General features: G+C 31.1%; 1 protein-coding gene across 1 annotated transcript in view; it reads right to left on the reverse strand.

The window, feature by feature from the left end:
- Window positions 1–2,308: 2,308 nt before the first annotated feature.
- Window positions 2,309–18,258, reverse strand: part of LOC144835454 (uncharacterized) — a 208,751-nt gene continuing 192,801 nt past the window's right edge. Inside the window, exons 2-4 of the mRNA XM_078690538.1 lie at window positions 7,008–7,070; window positions 6,401–6,475; window positions 2,309–2,401 (exon numbers count right to left, since the gene is read on the reverse strand). Of these exons, the coding sequence (XP_078546664.1) occupies window positions 2,309–2,401; window positions 6,401–6,475; window positions 7,008–7,070 (231 nt within the window). The remainder of the gene's footprint in view (window positions 2,402–6,400; window positions 6,476–7,007; window positions 7,071–18,258) is intronic.

An 18,258-nucleotide genomic window follows, 5' to 3' on the forward strand; every position in this document is an offset into this window, starting at 1 on the left:
AACCGTTCAAAAACGTTTATTATTAATCACGGAGTATTCCAAAAATGGTAAACATTTTGTGTTATGTTTCCGCGACCTTCCGTACCTTTGTGTGTAAATATTATTGAAAATTTTTGAAGTTTTTAACATTTTTTAAATTTGTAAACATTTTTAATACTTTTAAATTTTTTATCCTGCAGGCCTATGTCTTTAACAATTTGAATTTTATATTTATTGTTTTTATAATAAGTGATTTTTAATTGTAATTTTGTTTTAATTTTTTGATTGTATGTTCTACATTTCTGAATGTCTTTTATTTTTGTATATTGCATTTTATTTTTCTGAGTGAAACGCTTTTGTTAAACTTCAATCTTTCGTTTGATTGCAATAAAGTTCTATTCGTATTCGTATTCGTATTCGTACAGTACTGTAGAGGAATCATTAAGAAACAAATTAAGCTACTGTATGGTGACATTGTTATTAAGTACAGTACTGTAGAGGAATCATTAAGAAACAAATCAAGCTACTGTATGGTCAAATAAATTCATTTTAATCAGAAATAGTATGTGACTGAAAAACCTGATCAATAGAATAGTTGTATTATGTGACAAAAAGCTATTCCACTATGCAATTATTACCTCTATGATCTTATAGCATAGTGAGTGACCATGCAAACAAAATTAAATTAAGACTCAACATTTTTTTACAATTTGTAACTATTGATGATTCATACAGGTTTTATTATTAAAAATAGGCATTACATATCAAATACCTTCTACTATACTATATAATAAGTAAAAACTTTCAACATTACTTTATTGGAGATATTGTGATAGCATTGTAATAGGCTTTGCTATTTATGTACTGTAGTGTTGACTTGTTCAATAGTTTAAATATCGATGAAAATGTGAAGAATAACTTTATAAATCAAACTTAACATAATAATTATTTAATTTTAAAATGTTCTCATGTTTTACTGTTTCACTATTGTTGTAATATCCTGTAATTATCACACTTTCAAATATTTGTCACACAAATTATAAGTGACAGGTTATTCCAAAGTGATACAAACTATATAAAGTGCATTGTTTATTACAAAGTGTGACAGTATACATCTTCTTGATATAATACTTCATAATTGTTTTCATCATCATTGTGTTCATTACTATACATGTGGTATTTAGCATTGGTTATTGACAGAGTTGTACAATTGGAATCTTGTAGACAATCAATTGATTGTGCTAAGTGCTGCTTATTATCTAGCCTACTATGCACATAAACAAAAATACATAATAGATGTATGTAATTATTTGTTTAATAATTCATGGGATTAAAAATAAATGAATTAATGAAAACTACTATATAAGAAATTGTTTTCCTTTCATTTATAGACCAAACAATTTAGTATAATTCAAACTAATATTGAAGAGCGAGGTTCACAGTCGTAAATTTAGATCTAGAGAGCAATGCATTATGTAGAAATTAAAATGTAGCTTACTCAATAATTGTTGGCTACACTTGTGTGCATCGTTATCAATGTATTGTTGAACTAATTTAATTGCCTTGAAATTTGCAATTTCTTGATTATAACCACAATACTGTTAAGCTTCAAGTAAAGCAATTTTTTCTCATAAACTGTTTAACACCAAAAAATAAAAATTACAATTTACAATCAGTTTTAAATAAACCAAGATTAGCTAGAATACTGTAGATTTTGAAAATTCAAATAATAATAATACTGCATTTTAATTAGCCCATACAAATTAGAATGTTGTAGATTGTTTAAAGTTTCAAATTATAACAATGGTTTCAACTAACATTTAACACAAGGCTGTAGGAGCAACTCAATTGTAAATATGATATGCTGCCATTGGTTAAATTTAAACAACTTAGGATCTTCAAAATTATACAGAACAATATACCACCAAAAATATGAAATTTTGTATAATATATGTGTGTGTATATGTAATATATATTTTGTCATAATATTATTATAGTGTTATGGGCTTATGTATTTGCTCTAATTTTAGGTAAGAAGAGCCCTTCTATCAAAAGTAATCCTCACAACCTTTCATTTCAGCATAGATATATCATTTTAATCTAGAAATATCCTTAAAATATAAAGAGCAAAGGAATCAAGGTGAAGGTTGATGATAGACATGATTCATATTCACAACTTTTTTTTTAAATGTACATTTTTTTTTAAAACTTATATTAACAAATGTTATTCCTGTTATCATAACCTGCCTAATACTAAAATACAGTTAAATATTCAAAAGAAGTTTATGCTATGAAAAGTGTTATGAGTATTCTATTGAATGTTATCAATTTATAAAAACATACTGACTATACCATCAATAAGTTGATGGCAGATGGCTGCATTAACTACAGCAGCAGCACACATCAACGCTGTAGTGCCATCCTATTGAAAATATTAAATAATAAACAAAGTTACAAAACATGTACATCTTATTCCTTAATATCTAAACAAAAAAATGACTAATAATCTTGTAAATAAATATCCTTAATTGATAACAGTTTATTACTTTGTTTTCAATGTTGAAAGATATTTTTCTAATAACTAACAATCAACTTTAAATGATTATTTCTATAAGCATTGTAAAATGTATTATTTGTGTAAACTATGCTTATGATCAAAGTATACTTGAATTCTGAAATATAAAACAGATAATACTAACTATATCATCTATAATCAATTTTATTTTGAAATAGTTGGGCAGAATGTAAAAGCTATTTTAAAATAAACCTTCATCCTACATATTTTGAACAATTTTATAGTATTATTTTACAGTGCAATTATAAATCTGGAAAATTTATTTTAAATTTCAAATTGTGTAGTAGCTGTTAATAACAGGTTTTCACTATTCAATTACACCACTCCAACTTGTAATAGGCATACTTGTTGATAATCATTTAGGCCTACTGATTAGTGTGTGTTTGTGTGTAGGCATTTCTATTTTATACACAATTGTTGACAGAGTAATTATAACATCACCTTTTTACAATCATATTATTTTGCTGTGTCAAAAATATATCTAATAAAATTAATCAATTAAAACTTAATATCTGTATAACAAAAACAATATGGTATAATACTAATTTTCAGCATTGCTTTGATATACATTTAGGATCTATGAAATAATAACAGACAGTATATGTTATCATAATCATTGAAAGAATAACAATTATTATTGCTATTATACTATGTTATACCGACTGTAGTCAAGTACTAAAGAAAAATAGATAAATTAGGCCTGAACATAACATACTAATTATGTGCCAGTTATTACGAGCAAACATTTTTTAAGCTTTTATTGTGATTGTTTGCCATCATTTATACAAGTTTAATTTGTTGATTCAGTTTACTATTTATTATTTGTGTAATGTATCTACCAGCCATAACCCAAATCTAATCTTAATAATTTCATTCACAACATTTTCTTCTTGTGAACTTGGTTTGTTTATTTTAACAGTGCTAACATATTTTTAAAATAATCCCATAATGAGGATTATTGAGAACATCTTGAATTAAATGATCCACAAAATCCCTCTTGAATCTCTAAAAGAAAGAGGATAAACATAGTTCTTGGTATCAATTTCTATAGTTTATTTACAATGTGCCTACTGTGTAGAGTTCACCAATAACTTTAAATATTTCAGAATCAGAAAGACAAAGACACAAACATGCAGTAAAATAAATATAGAACAAAGTGATAGTAGAGTAAAACAACATTATATTCAATATTATTTTTATAAAATTTTTAAAATGTTGAGAGGATTAATGTTTTAATGTTTTAAGATTTAGAGTGTCATAAGGACTAAATATCAATCAATTTATTTGTAATTCAAATATTCTTATGTTTCCTCATCTTTATTGTTTCAAATTAATTAATCAAATTTCAGCATATCACTGGGCGGGTTAAATTCATGTTCTGTGCCTGTTATATAGTAAAAACAGTTCTTTCTGTCATGTTGCTCAACTTAAGCTATGTCTACACTATCACTAGACTAGTTTGATGTGCTCAAATATGGTGGTGATTTGCCCAAATATGGTAGTGATATGGCATCATCTTGTCCATATATGGGCACATTCCATTTTTTGTCACATAAAGTTTAATAGTGTAAACAGAGCTTTATAATGATCTAGTTAACATTTTTCCTAACATTGATATTTTTAGTTGTAATATACTTACACATTAATACTTATACAGCATTTAATGTCATTTTATTTAAATAACTTGAATAACTAAATCTGTTGAATTGTTAATGTTTAATGAATAGTTTTTTTTTTTATTTTTATCATGTAAATATGTTATATTGTATTTTTATTTCAATCCTGTATTGGTGTTTTGATACACTGTTGGGTCTTGAATAATTGAATACAATAAAATAGTAATACTGTAGTAATAAAACAGTCACTAGTCTGGTGGTTAAATATATACAACACAGAGCTTGAGCTGATAGGGTTTGATTCAGCCTCAAGAAGCAGTGGGTAGTGCACCAACATGTTGATAACTACTACAAGTAGTTTGTGTCAATATCTATATTAATTTGCATGATTGGTTCATGACGTATATTTTAAATAGGGAAAATGTTAGAAGTCAATCATTAACATTGATGACTGTCATTTGCCTCAGATGGACATTGATGTTCTTATTCAATGGAGTATAACATGGGAAATTAATTTTCAAAATTATTTCTATATCACATGCTAAACATCTCATCACATATTTTTATCAGAAGAATGGTTGTATCTTTGAGAGAACACAAACTGATCAAAATTGTTAATAAATCCCAGGGGCGGATCCAGCCTTGAAAAATAGGGAGGGGGAAAAAGGGTTTGTGACAAAGTTTGAACAATCAGCCTCAGGAACTGGTGGTGGAGGGGGTGGCAAAAGGCCTCCAGTGTTCTACCATGTTTTAGGCTCTTTTATTAAAAAAAAGTTAGTTTAGTTTGGTTAGGTTTTGTCAATTTGTTGATGTTATGGTACATTTTATAAGTGGACAAATTGAATTGTTTGTTTGTATGAGCCCACCGTTTCAAACTGCTGTGTGAAATCCGTTCTTTCATATAACAAAAATACAAAACCTTATGAGCTAAATTATGTGCCTTAAAAAGTAATCTATTTTCAAAAGAGAGAGAGAAAAATAGGCAATATTTGTTAATATAAGCATGAATGATAATGTAGGACTTTTGTCTTTATGTCTCTTTATAAGTTTCGTTCAACATTTATTTAGAAATATTAAGAAATAAAAGAAGCATACATTTACAATAACTTAAATGGTAACATTAAATAAGAAGTCTGTGAAGTGTAAAGCTAAATCCCCTAAATTAATCATATTTTTCAAAGGATTATTCCCATTTGGAATCTACTAACGTTTTGTATCAGATGGAATAATATTCCACAATTCATTAAACTATATGTAAACTTTACAAGAAAAAAATTGTTAAATAACTTTGACCCTGACATTACATGCACATGGGTATTACCTTTTCCTATTGTAGGTATTACATTATTTATTATTATTTATTCAAGCAAAAGATACATTTTACAAAATATAATACAAATCAACAAATTAAACAAACACGATGCAAGAAGAAAATATAAAATCATAGTCACTAGCTACCAGGAAAGCACAAAAGCAGCCTAAGCCACTGTCACCAATTAGATGTGTACCTACATTATGCTTGTTGTGGCCAGGTCTTAAATGTTGCGCTTTATATATAAAACTGAAAATAGTATAATTTCAGCTATTTTTATATCTTAAATGTTTGTGTTTTTATGTTTTGTTATTTGTACAAGGGGTCCAATGTGGATAGAAGTGCTTGCCACCTGTTCATAACTTTTTTTCACTGTCTTGTGCCTTGTATTTTTCTTTCAGTGATAAAGTTTAATAAATGAAAAGTATATATTTCTACTACTCTAGTATGATGTTAATAAAAGTTTGTTTAGTTATCAGATTATTATTATATTATTAACAGATGAATAATTATATCATCGTTCAGATTCTGAAATTAATTACAATTACAGGGGATTGGGTTACCAAGCCATTATCCAAATCCGGTATTAGCCAATCAAATTTTCTAAACAAATTGTACTGAAAGAAAGAGTACTCAATTATATTGACAAACCATCTAACAGACAGCTAAGATAAGATATAAACACACAATATACTTTTCAACACTAAAAACTGAAGAAGAAAGAAGTGAAACAATTATGTTGAGAAAAAAAATATGATGCTTTTAACAATCAGTGTGAATGTTATCTGCAAATATGCAACCAGAGAACAATTATAAAAGATCTTAAAAACAAATTAGTATTGATGTACTTTAATTAGTGTCAAGTAATTTAACGTTGTATATCAAATTCATTACAAAGGAAAACAAATTGATGTATACCTGGTCTTGGATGTTGACAGCATTGTTGCTAACAATGAAATGGCAAATTTCTTCAGCACTTTTTTCCCCTGCAATCTATGAAATAAAAAATATAGTTCAATATGCATTCAGTTACATTTTTCATTAAAATACTTATACTATAGTAAACATAGACAACAACATACATGCCATGTTGTATTAAATTACAGCCATTATATTATATTATCATTATAATAATATTAGATTGCCCAAATAAATAAGTTTTTTTTCTTCTTGTCTTAAATTTTGTATTTACATTAATTTTGTAGACATATGCCCAGCATTTTTCCTCTCTATGTTGTATTGTATGTTAATGTGTTGATATATTATGCTGGTCAAATAATTAAAGCAAAACAATCACATCAAATGAGCCAACAGCATAGAAGCACTACAGTGATTATTTTGATCCATTGTAATACTGTAATTTGTTGTCACTATTTAATTTACTTAGTTTCTTGTTTTAGTTCTCTTTTGTTTCCATATCATAAGCTAATAGAACAATTTATTATTAAGTTGTTAATGTGATAGTGTTGCTATAATTTTTGCTGGTTAAATGCTAATATCCTAAAACAGTAAAAAAATTGGCTACCTGAAGATCATTTTCTTCACAAAGATCAACCAGCCATCCATGGAGATCCATTGTATTGCTAAACTGAAAGAAAACGCAAAAACAATGTATAATGTTTAAAGATGTATTGTCCCTTTGTCAAATTCCAAAAAAATAAAAAATAAAAGATTTCGAAAAAAAGTGGGTCATTTTGAAGTATCATAATAGTTATTAACTTTCACCAAAAATTAGTCGAAAAAAAAATCATTTAACTGAAATACAGACGTTTTTTGGTTCAAAAAATAACTTTGACTTCCAGTCAAAGTTTTCGATCAAAACATATCTCATAATGCAACGCGCTTATTTGGCTACTCTGTATGCATAATCATAAAACTTCCTCGCGATCTGTGTGAAAACACCTTCTCAACCGTGACGAGTTGTAAACAATCCTAATTAGCATCATGCATAATGTATAATCATGGTTTGAAATCTTTGTTTACTTTCGCTCACGATAATTTCCAGAAGAAATGTAATCAGGTTAATTTACCTGTTAATTACGTAAAATTGTTGTTTTTGGCTCGAATTTTCGACTTAAAGTGAATACCTTTAATATTACTTTGATATGGCCAATTTAAATTTAGAATATTCTGACCTTCATTTTTTTGTGTTTCAAGGGACAATACATCTTTAATATATTATAAAAAAAAAAAACAATTTTTCAATTCAAATAAAAATATTTTTATATAAAGTAAACTGCATTAATAAATACACAGCTTTTTTTCACAGACATTAAAACATGATGATAATATTATGAGTTATTTGAATACTAGTTGTAGATACTTAATGATAAAAAGAAACTTGTGTGACCGCTCATCACAATGGCAAAGACGCAATCATTGGGATCATCTGCAGATTGTGGCTTTAAACTCAACCTAAATACTATCCCTTCCTCTAATGTCAAGAAGGACAAAGACAATAATCAATATAAATACAGTACTAGGACTAAAAGTACTGAACATGATGTTGAAATAGAGTAAATATATAATACAATGTCTCTTCTATGAACAATTTCCTCAACTAATGCCTCCTCTATCAAATAATATTATAATATTTTTAGACCTACAACACTTACAGTGGAGCAATGCTAAAATAAAAGAAATCCAAATTATGCAACGTTTCCTCTTCAAAAGTTGAATGCAAGTGGTTGTTGTACAGAAGACCAAACACTTTTATATCATTATTTATATAGTGATAACCAGTGCAATTCAATGGATTCTATACAAATTACAACATAGCGTGACTTAGTGTTTGCTTTGTTTTTATCATTTAGTTGATTAGAACTACAAACCAACGTGAATTACTATTTTAGGTAAAGCAAACAAGGTTTGCAATATTATGTTCAAAATGACTTTATCAATGTAAAACTATACAATTTTATCAAAGAATTAAACAAACCATCTTATAATGCAAAATACCATTTTATCATTATTATACCGAATCTCAATTTTTAATACTAATCTTTATATCGTTTTAGCTTTGTAATATAAATTTTCTCTGTATACTTGTTTTATCATATTTAGATTTCAACACAATATGACAATATTTTCTATACTCTTTTAACCTCAGAATGTGTACTACTGTATCACATAAATATCCATTGATAGATAGATATAACTTTTATCATATTGTTTATCATAATATGTGCAATAAAAGTGGGCTGCCCCCACAAAAGAGAAAAAAACAATTACTTTAGCATTGTAAAATTAATTAAATCTCGGTATCTTTTACATAGAATTGGTTGCCGTGCAAAAAATTGTTTAATATGACAATACAATGACTCATACTTTTCTGTCCATTTTTAGAATTTCTTTTCAAATTATAATTTGCTTATAAATCTGTATGCATGGTGACTAGGTAAAACAACAATCAAGCCTAGAGATTGCCCAGAGTTTAGGCTCTGACATCCCTAATTAGGGGTGAAAGAACCTACCCTTCCCATACTCTTAACCCGCTTCCCACAATTGTGTAATTTTTACATTTACAAAAATTGTTTGCACTCTGATCCAAACAGTATTTCAGTGTTTATTTTCAAATCTACTCATTGCAGCCTTCAATACTACACTGTAAATTACAAATTTGTAAATAAATTGATCTGAAAATAGTTAGGGTAGTATTTGTTGCTTTAATATGAACTACAATGCAAACTTAAAAATTACAGACTCAACTTGAAATCTTGATAACTATACTGACTTTACCAATCAACTCAAAATTCAACCAATTTGTAGCACCAACTGCCTACCACTCCATACAGTCTATTTCAATTTGTAGCACCAACTGCCTACCACTCCTTACAGTCTATTTCAATTTGTAGCACTAACTGCCTACCACTCCTTACAGTCTATTTCAATTTGTAGCACCAACTGCCTACCACTCCTTACAGTCTATTTCAATTTGTAGCACCAACTGCCTACCACTCCTTATAGTCTATTTCAATTTGTAGCACCAACTGCCTACCACTCCTTACAGTCTATTTCAATTTGTAGCACCAACTGCCTACCACTCCTTACAGTCTATTTCAATTTGTAGCACCAACTGCCTACCACTCCTTACAGTCTATTTCAATTTGTAACACCAACTGCCTACCACTCCTTACAGTCTATTTCAATTTGTAGCACCAACTGCCTACCACTCTTTACAGTCTATTTCAATTTGTAGCACCAACTGCCTACCACTCCTTACAGTCTATTTCAATTTGTAGCACCAACTGCCTACCACTCTTTACAGTCTATTTCAATTTGTAGCACCAACTGCCTACCACTCCTTACAGTCTATTTCAATTTGTAGCACCAACTGCCTACCACTCCTTACAGTCTATTTCAATTTGTAGCACCAACTGCCTACCACTCCTTACAGTCTATTTCAATTTGTAACACCAACTGCCTACCACTCCTTACAGTCTATTTCAATTTGTAGCACCAACTGCCTACCACTCCTTACAGTCTATTTCAATTTGTAGCACCAACTGCCTACCACTCTTTACAGTCTATTTCAATTTGTAGCACCAACTGCCTACCACTCCTTACAGTCTATTTCAATTTGTAGCACCAACTGCCTACCACTCTTTACAGTCTATTTCAATTTGTAGCACCAACTGCCTACCACTCCTTACAGTCTATTTCAATTTGTAGCACCAACTGCCTACCACTCCATACAGTCTATTTCAATTTGTAGCACCAACTGCCTACCACTCCTTACAGTCTATTTCAATTTGTAACACCAATTGCCTACCACTCCTTACAGTCTATTTTCATATTTAGTGTTCATTCACATAATATGCTTATTGACTTTAGCTATGATGTCACAACAACTTTTGCACGGTCTATGCACTTCTTTCTGTTGATGTACAATTCACAATACTCTGTGGAATTTCCTTTAGAATTCTGTTATTAAATTTCTAAAAAACCCCTAAAAAGTACTAGAGGGAAACAGTTTTTTTTAGCAAATAATTGCTATTTTAGGCAAAAAAAATAAATAGTATTTTAATTTAATTACTACACATTTTATTTATATTTCAATGTTTAGGGGCTAAACTTGATTAGTTTTAACTATTTTTTAGCCCTTCCCTTGATATAATTATTGTTATTATTTGTATGTTACAATGTTTATAATTTATATTCATGGGTAAAAATTAAATGAAATTGAAAAGAAACTGAAACTGACAGACCTACAGAAATCAATTGGTATACAAGATCTAACCTGTTAAATGTTTAAAAGACTGACAGACCTACAGAAATCAATTGGTATACAAGATCTAACCTGTTACATGTTTAAAAGACTGACAGACTTACAGAAATCAATTGGTATACAAGATCTAACCTGTTACATGTTTAAAAGACTGACAGACCTACAGAAATCAATTGGTATACAAGATCTAACCTGTTACATGTTTAAAAGACTGACAGACCTACAGAAACGATACAGTATAGGCCTAACTTTACATTGACTAAGAAGTATACAATTTTATCAGGCTATCAAACATGATATGTTAAAGGAAATAGAGTTAAACTATATTAAAGTGTTCTCCTAAATCTACATACTGGTGATCATTTTCTCTTTTAGGCTTTCTGTTGTTAATCTACATACTGGTGATCATTTTCTCTTTTAGGCTTTCTGTTGTTTTTTTATGCTGGCATTAACAACAGTTGTTTCTATTAGCTAGCACTGTCTGAATAAAATAAAATAAAACTGTCAATCATGAGCAAAACTAACACAAAATGTAAGTTTAACGTTAAATCATAGACATATCCTGTTGTAACAACCCATTTAATTTTCTTCTCTTGTTTCCAAACATTTCAATTCTCAACCAGCTTATTTCAGCTTCCTTCTTCCTTAAAACTCTTACTCTTAATAATCAAAATTATAAAATAATAAAATCAAATTTATAAAATGTATCTATAAAACCAGCAATATACTGTATTTCTTACTGTACTTACATAACATCTACATTGCAAACTTACATATTATTGGCTAAACTGGAATAATCTGGTAATTCACAATAACTGGACTGACTTTCTAGTTGTCTGAATTCAATCAATTCATAGCACCAACTGTCTACTCTTTAAAGTGTATTTCTATTATATAGTATTCACAATGAATAGTACCTAACTTTGATATTACAAAAACGTGTCCACGGTCTATGCACTTATTAAATATAGAAGCACAATACATAAGTATTCTATTGAATTCTTTAGAATTCTATACAATTCATTTACAAAACTCCTACACATGATTTCCTTTGGAATTGTAATACAAAACACAAGAAGTTGTTAAGTGTAGTATATAGACATAATATGATTCATACAAGTATCATTAAAACAAGTTTCAATAGAAAATCATTGCTATACTGTAAGGCCTATAGCAAAAACATACCGTACTATGTTGTCTGACATTTCGGTGGTTGGCGCACTTTTATGAGAAGTCTTCTTCAATGCTTTGCTATTTCTGCCTTTGGTGGCAAGGTAACAACCACAAGAGGCACTGCTGCCCAGTTATGAACCTGTAAAATAAAATAGATTACAGTAATGGCAGCTGTCTATGGAAATTAATGTTATTATGGCTTGGCACTAATGCAATTTATTAGTATGCAAATAATGAATGTTTGAGTTGTGGTGAGAAATGAATCATGAATTGAAAGATTGACTATTGTTAAAATAAGGTTGAACTGAGTTAAATAGAACAGTCAGTATTTCAACAGGAGGTTTTTTGAAAAGTTTGTTTAATCTTGAAAAACCATGATGCGGGCGAATACAAGATCAATAGAGGGCGGATACTCTACTATCAAGACCTATTAGTTACTATGATTCAATTCTAAAAATTACTCTTATTCTGCAGTGTGTGCCTGATATATGTGTATGTGTTACATCATAGTGGATATATTTATACTTTTACATTTCTAATTTACAATATCCCTGTAGCTTTCCATAATTAATTATGATAGAAGTTAGTAATTTATTATCTTATTAATCTTTACCTTAAATGAAGTAAGTACTCGTCTAGGCTGACAACTCTCATAAATTATATGTGTCAATCGTTCCTTTAAAAATGTTGTGTGTTGGGCTTGGAACAATTTGGTAAGGTAGAGAATGTGTTCATGATAAAAAATATCTCCCTGATACGAATGTAAGAAATGATGCTCTGCTAAAGGTATTAAACCAAGCTTTACAAACTTAAACGGATGACATTGGGTAAAATGACTGGAAGAATTTTGGAGTTAAAAATAAATCTGAGAAAAAAATATTTGCAAAACCATGTATAATCTTGTTGTATAGTGGGTTATACAATGGTTTAGCTTTTACAGCAATCTAATCAACCTGGACTGTAAGACTTTTCATGGTGTAGTGGTATTTTCAATGGAGTCATTCGTTTATTCGTTTATGAATACTGGTGCACATTTACTCCACTCAGGGAATACAATCATGGAGGAAGTCTGTCTAAAGTCCCATTCCTTATGTTTTTTAGATATAATTTAATAAGGTCACAAATTACATTCATCTTATCCTATTGCGATAACTTGTTTTGTCTTTAAACGGTTAAAAATGTGAAAAATAGCCGTTCAAATAAATTTAGTACTGCATTGTTTTCCTCTTTTTATCGTATAATAGAACGTACATTTAAGACAAGGAATGACCTGGTTTCATGCTTTTAAACTTGTTAACATCAAAACACTTAGGGAATGGGACTTTGAGGATTCCATCAGTGGTTTACATCAACACAATTGCGGCACACACTGTATAGTAATAGACCCCATTTACACTTCATCGACGATTTCATAGCCGGCCCGAAGTCGGCCCGACACCGGCTTTCTTTTTAGCCCGCAATGTGTTTACACTTACCCAAAAAGCCGGCCTTGGGCCCGTACTATTGTGTTTACACTTGCTCTCGCGGAAGAGTGCTCGATGATACGATTTTGCTACATTCACGTCATATCCGCTCATGTGCGCTACCAGCCGTCTTAAAAAGTTAATATTATTAAACGTTGTCGATCTACACTAGGCCTAGGCCTATCGAAATTTAGCAAAAAAGAATCAAACTAGAGGGTACTCCGAGAGTACAAACCTCCGCCTACTGTAAAATTCCCCTACATAAAATTCCCCTACATAAAATTCCCCCCGAAAATGTTTTTTTTTTAAATTTTTTTTATTAGTTTTAAGTGTAAATAGGCTAACTGCACACTACAAAGTAGTGGATGAGAGTTTGGTGTAATTAGGTTATGTATCCAGCCTCTCACAGTTGAGATCCCTGGGTCAAGTCCCACTGAGGTTTTTTTTTTATTATTATTTTTTATTTCTTTTTTTTTTGAGGACCTTGATCTTTAACCCTGGCCCTTCAAAATGTAACCACAATTATATGATGAGTCATTGATCATTGTGGCTAAGTTTGGTGAGAATCGGATAAAAACTGTGGTCTCTAGGCAGTAAAATAGTTTTTTATTAGTTGTGACCTTGACCTATGACCTTTTCCCCTCAATTCGAAATCAAATTCGTCCGAGCTTTTGGGGCATAGATCATTGTGGCCAAATTTGGTGAGAATCGGATAAAAACTGTGGCCTCCAGGCTGTTCACAGACAGACACACACACACACAAACATACAGGGGTGAAAACATAACCTCCTTGGCGGAGGTAATAACGGTATTTAATATGGATCAAAACAATTGTATTATTGCTTTACTACTAATGTTTGCGTCTTGTTTTCTGAAGAATAGTAGTAGATCAATACGCCATTTTCGCAAAACGGAAGACATTTTCGATCGATGACAAACAATGCCGTTCAACGAAGCGTAACCAACAGAAATAACATAGCGTTTTCAGCCTATTTTCAGGACAAGTTACTCCATTAATTCGTAACAGGACAGTTGTATGGACAAAATTTTTACTGTAAAATGTTCTTTAAAGATTAGCCTACATAACTGTGTTTTTGAAAAAAATTAGAAAATTTGTTTTCACTTCTTAATGGCCATCGAAAAAAACACCACAGTGTAGAAGCATAGGCGCCGCATGGTGTCCTGAAATCACCTGAAAACGCTATGTTATTTCTATTGGTTACGCTTCGTTGCACGGCATTATTTGTCATCGATTGAAGATGTCTTCCGTTTCGTGAAAAAGCCGTATACATCTTCACCAATTTAATTTCAATAAAGAATTCCCATTCATCATCAATAATTTTCGTAAACTTTAAACTATAGTTGACCCAGAATGTTCATTTTATGACCGCGAGTGTTTACACTATACGAAGTGCCGGCCCGAAGCCCGCAATTGCCGGCCCGGAGCCTACTCTAGACTAGGCTCAAAATTGAGTCGGCTTGGGGCCGGCTCGGTTGGTCCCAGAGTGTTTACACTTGTGCACTTTTGGCTCGGAGCCGGCCTCGGGCTCGCTAAAAGCTGAAGTGTAAATGGGGTCATAGACTAATGTATCACTTTTGCTACTGAGATATTTAACGGATTTATTTCTTAAGTTGTAGGTATTCAATCTTAAAATTCAAAATTAAAGGGGGGTTCCGGGTTTAAAATGAATAGTAAAATATGTAAAATATATTTGTTTGTCTCTTGAACGGTAAAAGTTTCAATTTATATAAGCGCCCAGTGAAGCAGAACGAAGGCTGTGAAATGAGGCCAGATTACAAGTGCAGCTACGGCGTTATGACACTGTGTTACAGAATAGGAAATTCGTGAAATGGTCAATCTTCCGACAACTCGTTATCATTAACCATATCAATTACTTTTGTAAAATTATACTTATCTGATGTAATTTTAGTCGGTCTTCCCATTTATAAAGTCAATTTTCTATGAAAATTTATCAAAACGGTGAAAAATTAGATATGTTTGCACTTTACGTTTGCCGATTTTCGCACTGACTTAGGGAAAGCCTTCAAAATCAATGAAGCGTAAGTAACGTATACATTCCTGCTGAGCGAGGAGAGCGAGACGACGATACACGTGCTCTCTCTGCCGGCCCATGCCTGGCATCGTCACGTGATAAGCAGATACAGTATACAATACCAAACTGGTCGGGTCGAGTATACCCCGTCTATAATCACAACATAAACGATGTACAGTATTTGATAGAAGGTCGACTCGACCTACCGGAATGGTATAGATAATATAGCTCGAATGAGAGAGTTGGAATATTTGTAAACATATTAGTATTGCTAATTTTAACAAGTGTAGCCTATAGTAAAAGGCCTGGTAGTATCAATTCGCATAGGGTCTACTACACTAGCTAGCTCAATTTTTAACTGGGCCGAATCGGCTAGGTCTCCTTCCTACTACCTGGTCTACTTGCTTGATGCAGTATCCGCTTTTTGGAGAGTAAACTAGGCCTATTTTATTAGGCCTACTTAGGTGATCGGGACACCATACCGGCATACGTGCGGACGGCGACCTTGTTTTGCCTCAATATTTACAGCCGATTTTGTAGAATTTTTTAGGTTTAGATTGTTTAGGAGTTTGGTTGATAGAATGGGTTTGGAATCCACTGAGTTTTGTTATTTATGGGCCAATCGTTTAGTAGGCCTAGTAGGCTAGCTAGGCCCATGATGGGCCCCAATGTTTTAATGTAGCCATTGTGGCATGGAATCTCATTAGAATGGCTCTCACCTATTAAAAAAAATGATTTAGGCTGGGCCTAGCCTAGTACGTAAAGCCGATAATACGATCTGTACTATTCGAGGTATAAAACTAGTAATAGTATATAATTTATGACTCTGTAATCTGTACTAAATTTTGTATTTCATTAAATGTCAAATAAATATATGCTACTATTGTTATTATTACACTTTAGGCCTAGCTTAAAAAAATCTACAAAAAATATAGTATATAAAGTATTTCACAATGATCGGGTGGTCGTCGTTTGACAGGGGAGAGAGATGTAAATTAATAGTTGACAAACACAACGTACATGACGTTGTTCTAAAATTTCAGGTACCCCCGTAACAGAGTGCACCCCCTATCGAATTACAACAGTAACGGGTTGCATGCTCCGCCTACTTTATGTTTATTCAACGAATTTTATGCATCACTAACTCTCGCTTCTTTTCCGGGATACAGAATATTTTAGCTTAGTTAAAATTTTCAGTACCCCGTGACAAATTGCACCCCCTACTTGATGAAGGCGTAGTGTTTTCCAAAAGCTCTGCTAAATGTTCTGGCTGTTACTTTATCGTTTTGATTTACCTTTTTCTTTATTTTATTTTGTATCCATTGAGATCATGTCACTGAAACCCACAACAGTTCAGTAATTGTCTTTTTTTTGTCTTGTGTGGGTTCGTCCCACTTTTATTATAGTTCTCTGTTATAAATATAATAATAATATATTATATATGCACATTTATATCTCTTATTCAGTTCAGTAATTGTCTTTGTATTGTACTCGATCCTTGGACTATATAGCCTATACATTTATGATACAATGATTATTCACTATTATTTATTTATTAATAATTAATGAAGTCATGCCCTATACTACGGTTATACAGTATATGCCTACTGTTTATTTTTTATATAAATCAATGACTTTGATTTGAATGTTAGTAGCACTGTTCTAAGCACTCTAGCGCTCTCCTAATTTTATCTATAATATATTATATGATTTGTGATGATATGTTTAATCTGAAGTTGTTTTAGGCCCATATAACATTATTGTTTTTTTTTTGTTTTTTTTTATTTTACGAAGGAAATCGGACACACGCCAATTGAACAGGAACCAGGCCCAAAACATTAAAGGCATCACACACGTTTAGAGAAATATAATAATATGGGGATACACAGCTATTTGGAGGCCCACCCGTGACACCATACACCTTGGAATAACTGTTAGTAGGCCTATTTAGGAGGATACGATAATAATTTTTCGGGCTAGATAAGTAGTCTACGTACCCAATGAAATCAACTGGTATTTTACTATACAGAATATTCAAATTTACTATAATAAACCTACTATATTGTAGTTCTTGTATTAAAAGGTTAGGCCTATATCTTTACTTGTTTATTATAATGATAATATTAATAATATTCCTAATTCGTCAGATAACAGACGGTGTAACTGATGGACCACAGAAAACTTCACACTTCACTTCAATAAATAATTTATTATAATTTTGTTGTTATGGATACAGAATCAAATGTACTGTCATTTCATTTGTTGCTATGGAAAGTTTGTCTAAAATAAAAGTTGAATTGAATTATTATTGTATATTTATTTTTTTTCGAACGTCTGATTGATCACTCCTAGTTAATAATACAATAAAAGAATAAATATATTTCGGACTGTCAGAGGTACCCCGTGACAGATTGTACCCCCTACAATATAATAGTTAATAACTATCTATTATAGGGGTGAAATATATTTCGGACTGCCTAGAATGCACCCCCGTGAGAGATTGGACCCGCTATACTAACAGTTAATTACTATAGGGGTGCAATATATTACGGGTTGTCTAAAAATATTAGGTACCCCCGTGAAGGATTGCACCCCCTATAATAAAAGTTAATTTACTATCTATTTTAGGGGATACAATATATTACGGACTGTCTAGAATATAGGTACCCCGTGACAGATTGCACCCCTATAATATCAGTTAATTACTATTTATTTTAGGGGATACAATATATTATGGACTGTCTAGAATATTAGGAACCCTCGTGACAGATTGCACCCCCTATAATAACAGTTAATTTACTATCTATTTTAGGGGATACAATATATTACGGACTGTCTAGAATATTAGGTACCCTCGTG

This window comes from Antedon bifida, chromosome 2 (genome assembly GCF_963402885.1).
Source record: "Antedon bifida chromosome 2, ecAntBifi1.1, whole genome shotgun sequence".
Classification (NCBI taxonomy): domain Eukaryota; kingdom Metazoa; phylum Echinodermata; class Crinoidea; order Comatulida; family Antedonidae; genus Antedon; species Antedon bifida.